Source organism: Oenanthe melanoleuca, chromosome 14, assembly GCF_029582105.1.
Source record: "Oenanthe melanoleuca isolate GR-GAL-2019-014 chromosome 14, OMel1.0, whole genome shotgun sequence".
NCBI lineage: Eukaryota > Metazoa > Chordata > Aves > Passeriformes > Muscicapidae > Oenanthe > Oenanthe melanoleuca.
The window spans coordinates 4,012,820-4,017,819 of NC_079348.1; the positions used below are offsets into that span (position 1 = coordinate 4,012,820).

At 57.5% G+C, this 5,000-nt stretch overlaps 1 protein-coding gene across 2 annotated transcripts in view; it reads left to right on the plus strand.

The window, feature by feature from the left end:
- The first annotated feature begins 1,703 nt into the window (after positions 1-1,703).
- Positions 1,704-5,000, plus strand: part of UNCX (UNC homeobox) — a 4,317-nt gene continuing 1,020 nt past the window's right edge. Inside the window, exons 1-4 of one of the 2 annotated variants that reach the window (XM_056503399.1) lie at positions 1,981-2,061; positions 2,972-3,072; positions 3,200-3,375; positions 4,962-5,000. The exon at positions 4,962-5,000 is cut by the window's right edge and continues 1,020 nt beyond it. In XM_056503399.1, the coding sequence (XP_056359374.1) occupies positions 3,006-3,072; positions 3,200-3,375; positions 4,962-5,000 (282 nt within the window). In that variant the 5' untranslated portion in view covers positions 1,981-2,061; positions 2,972-3,005. Of the gene's footprint in view, positions 2,062-2,971; positions 3,073-3,199; positions 3,376-4,961 lie in introns of both variants that reach the window. The other variant, XM_056503398.1, reaches the window with a different exon arrangement.

Here is a 5,000-nt window from a genome sequence, read left to right on the forward strand (position 1 = left end):
TAGATTAGAGACTCGACTTCCTTTTTATTTCAATTTTAACTTCCCCCTCTCTCATACCCACACAAACCAGCGCTAGGAAATGTATCATCTTGACTGGGTATTTTATAACTGGAAAACCTATTTGTATGTTTTCCAGAGATAAAGTGTCTCTCCCTCTTCCCTCTTCCCCTCTCTCTCCTTTTTCCTTCCTACCTATTTTGATTTCTTTCCCTTTCTCACCCCACCGTGCCCGCCCCCCGACTCCAAGGATTTCATTCCGCACGAACCTCCCAGGAAGATTTAAAGAGTTTCCCCTGTCTGATTTCCCGGCCCGGCCCTTTCGCTCTCCTCTTTGTTAAACGCAATCGCTGCCTTTGCCCGCGCCCCTCTTCCCACCTTCCCAGGGCCCGGGGGTCGCCAGGCTGGGTGCCCCCGGCCCAGGGGACCGCCAGCTCCGGTCCCAGCGGGCTCGGGATGCGACGGGCTGGGAAGTGCCCCCCTCTCCCTCTCTCCTGGGAGCTTGGGAAGTGTTTCTCTAACCGGGAGAGGGCACAAAACTGGGGGTCCCCGGCCCTGCGCTGTGCCGGAGAACCGTCCCTTAAATTATTCACCGGGGGAATCTATCAATGTTTTATCTGGGTGAAAACTTCTATGGAGACGTAATTTAATTAGGAGCAGTTTGGCGGCTGTTTGGGAGCTGTGAATGACTGGCGGGATGAAGCGTGGAGTATGCGACGGGCTACTCCAGCGGAGAAGGGGGGGAGGTGAAATGGGAGGGATGTAGGGATGGGAACTTCGTTTGGGTTTGGATTTTAAAAATTATTATTACTAGTAGTTTCTGGCCTCCTCTTTAGCGATCAGAGGCTGCTTCTGGTTGTGGCTGCGCTCACAATTCGAACGTTGTGGTTACTGCTGGAGAGGGGGGTGTCCGTGGCCGAATCGATAAGAGATTGCATTAATTATGATTTCGATTGATATGCTCAAATCTCCTCCTAAACGCTGCAAACGGCTCTTCCTTTTACATTTTTTTCTCCTTCCTTTCCTCTCCCCCCCCCCCCCCCCCCCATTTTTTTCCCTCTACCCCCCTCCCCTCTTCCCTGTTATAGAGCCGGAGAGGAGATGAAAAGGCTTGTAGTTTTAAATTCAATGTGACAGCTCTGGAAAGAGCGGATGATGAATCTCCTATTATTGGATCAGTCTATTTGCCGCTCAATGTCTCTCTGTAATTGGAGCAACATCACTTTAAAGGTTCAGAGAGTAGAGCATTTCTGGTGAAAAATCCCCACAACACGCTGGTGAATGTTTTAAAGGGAAATCTATTAGTGATTTGGCGAGGGGAGGGGACAAGGGGGAAGAGGGTGGGTTGGAGGGGTGGGGGGGTGCTGTGTGTGTGTAACTCCGACTGTTTAGTATTTAACCGGGTATCAGGCAGATCCGCGCGTTCCCCTCCGCCCCCCCTGCCCGCCCGGCCCCCGCCGCCCTCCTCGGGCTGGAGTTCGTATCAAAGCCCCCCTCGTCGTGTTGTGACAGCTCTGATATTGTTTATTGAGGCTGGATGTCAGGTATAATTAGCAATCGATATGGAAAACGTTTGCTCCCCACACTGGCACGTCTCTGACGTCAGGACCGATTAACGTTTCTTATTGGTCCCAAATTCCCCCAGCCTGAGCTAATTATTGGGAGCCTGATGTTGATAAAGTTAAAGCGCCCGGCGCCCTGCAGCATGAGCCCCTCGCCGCGCCGCCTCCTCCGCCAGCAGCACCCCCGGCCCCAGCCGCCCCGCCGCCAGCGCCCCCAGCCCCGCCGGCACCCCCCGCCCTAGAGCCGCCCCCATGATGGACAGCCGCATCCTGGAGCATCCTCATGCCCAGTTCGGGGGGATGGTGGGTTTCCCTTACCCGCTCGGGCACCACCACGTCTACGAGCTGGCCGGGCACCAGCTGCAGTCGGCGGCCGCCTCCGTGCCCTTCTCCATCGATGGATTACTGAGCGGCTCCTGCGCCGCCTCTGTGGTCAACCCGGCGCCGCTGATCCCCTCCGGCTGCGGGGTGAGCGGGGACAGCCAGCCCTTCAAGCTCGCAGGTAGGAGCGGCTCCGTGTCGCGTGTGTCCCCCTGTCCCCCCACCCGGCCACCCGGCCGCCGCTCCCCGCCCGCAGCGGGTCAGCGCGGAGGAAGAAAAGCACCGCACCCCCGTAGCCCCACTATCCTCATCTACGAATTTTGGGGTGTCTCGAGGGGGAGGGTAGGCGGCTGTGCTGGCCCCCCGAGGGGGCGGACGGCCCCGGTCCGAGCGCCGGGAGCGTTCCCCGTTCCCAGCGGCGCAGGGCCACGCGTGTGCCCTGAACAATAGCGGGCCCGGCCCGGTGCCTTCCCCCAAAGTTCATCGTGTGGCGGCTCGGATCGTACTATTAAAAGACAATAATAAAAATAATAATGGGAATCACTGGAGTTTGGGGAATGAAGAGCGGTAATAATTATTTTTTATACGATTTAACCAAAGGGAAGCGTTCTCCCTCCTTCCCTCCCCACCGGCCTGTGGCACCGCTATTGTTCAGCTACTAAAACATTCTGTCGCCCCAACATCCTTCTGGTTGAGCCTGGAGCTGCCCCACACTGCACCTCAACTAAATACAAATCATCATCTTTATTATTATTATTACTATTTTAATGATTTTTCTGAATTTCCACACCTGGCGGAGGTGCAGCCAAAGGCTGAAAATGCCCAGCCTGGAGCTGTAGGTACTCAGAGAGGCTGAGAACATCCCAGCCCCACGGCCCCCGTGCTCGGGGGGACTACGGGAGGCCCAGGGGCCGCCCTGCGCTCGGGGTCCCGCGTGGAACGGGGCCGTGGGCTGTGACCCACGCAGGTGCTCCGGAGGGGCTGGGGAAGGGAAAGATGGGGGGCTTTTGATTTTTTTTTTTTTTTTTTTTTTTAATTAAACCTTCGGTGGTTGGAGCAAATATTGGAACTTCTCTCTCTCTCTCTGCCAGCTGAGTGCCTGTGGAGAGCTTCCTTCAGGAATAAATGTTCTGTAAAGTACATTTTCGGAGGAGGCGAGGGCAGATCGGGTTCCTCCCCATTTTTAGCGCAGGTGTGTGAATAATCCCGCTCTTTTACCAACGCTACCGAGCACAAAAGTTAAAAGGCTCCTGTAAATGGCAGGGAGGGGGGGAGAAGGCCTGTCTCCCAGGGACCTGAGGGTATTTCTGCTTTTTCAGACTCGGGTGACCCGGACAAGGAAAGTCCTGGCTGTAAAAGAAGACGAACCCGCACCAATTTTACTGGCTGGCAGCTCGAGGAGCTGGAAAAGGCGTTTAATGAAAGTCATTACCCGGACGTGTTTATGCGAGAGGCTCTGGCTCTCAGGCTAGACTTGGTGGAGTCCAGAGTGCAGGTAAAAAACGTGTCCCCCCTCCTTTCCCACCCCCACCCTCTCCATGCGCCGAGCAGTCCCCGGGGGGACCCCTGGGACCCCACTCCGGGACGGGCCCTGTGCGCTGGGGCCACAGCCCTGCGCCTCCCGGCCCTTTTGTTCCCTGCCTTGCACGCTGCTTGCCCTCTTATTTTATCATTATTATTATTATTACTACCCTATTTTTTTTTTTAACCTTGCGGAATGAGAAGAGTAGCAAGGCAGCCTGGCTTCTCTTAGCATTTTTTGGTATGTTTTTCCACTGTAAACATTTTTCTTAAATGAGTCAAGGGCGAGAAAATTAGCATGCAAATATGAGGCTTAATCACGGGCCAGGGTATGCTGGAGAATGTCAATAAAGCTCGTAGGTGAATCGAGAGCGAGTGAAACTTGTAAAACTTAATTTTAACGAGCTGCTCAGGCCCTTGGCGGTGCGGGCCGGGGAAGCATCGATCTACTTCAGTGGATTTTTCAAAAAATAAACGGGACGTGGACGGGGGGATGCGGGGTGGTTGTTGGATCTCGGGATGCTGTTTTGTGCCGCGCTGGCTGCGAGCGGGCGGCGAGGCCGAGCTGCGGCCCCGCATCTTGCCGGGACCCGCGGCCGTGCGGGGGCGGCTCCGCGTGGGCTGCGTGTGCGGGGAATGCGTCCTTAAATCCATCCCGGGAGTCGGGGACGGTCCCCTCGGGATGAGGCAGCGCCGTCGTCCGTGGTTCCTCCATAGGATTTGCTTCACGGTGTCCTTCAGCCGCTCTCCCTGCCGCGGCCGCTCCCAGAGCGCGGGGAGCCCGCGGAGCCCGGCCGGGGGAAGGGGCCGGGATCGGCTCCGGTATCCCCGCGGTGCTGCCGAGCTGGGGCCGTGGTCCGGCCGGGACAGGCTCTGCCAGCAGCCCCGAGGGGGCGAGGAGGGACATGTGTGCCCCGGGCGGCGGAACACCGGGGACCGGCAGCAGCAGGGCTGGAGCAGAGAGGTTTTTCTTTAATATAATTTAATTTCTCTCCTATGATCTATCTATAACAAACCCAACCAAACCCCCTTTTGGGGCTGATCCAACCCCTCTGCTCCGTCTCCCGGTTGGGCAAGGGGTCCGAACTCCACGCGTCTGGGCCAGGCACCGTCCGTCGTGTCCCCCCCGCACCCCCTCACCTCCAGCCGCTTATTGTGCTGTGTTTGTGGCATTTTGCGTGCCTCTGCGGGGGAATCGGGCCAGCGATCGGTGCTTCTGCACCCCTCGGCCACGGGAAAGAGCCGGGGTGCTGTGGAATCCCTTCCCCTCCCCTTGGCGCCGGTGCGGGCAGGGTGCAGCGTGTGTGTGCGTGAGTGTGCACCCCCTTCTTGTCTTTTTTTTTTCCCCCTACCCTTTCAAAGAAGTGTGCCTATGTCTTCCTGCCCCCTCCCCTGCTCTCCGTTTCTCAGAGGCCCGGTCCTGTGGATGGGGGCTGCCGGCGCCTGGAAGGGGTGGACGAGGGAGGCCCGAGCTGCGCTTCTCCCCTCCGCCCACCGCCCTGGCCACCGCGGGGGGCCGGTGCTCTGGGTGTTAATTGCTTCTCGTTGTTCGGTGTGTAGGTCTGGTTCCAAAACCGCCGGGCCAAATGGAGAAAGAAA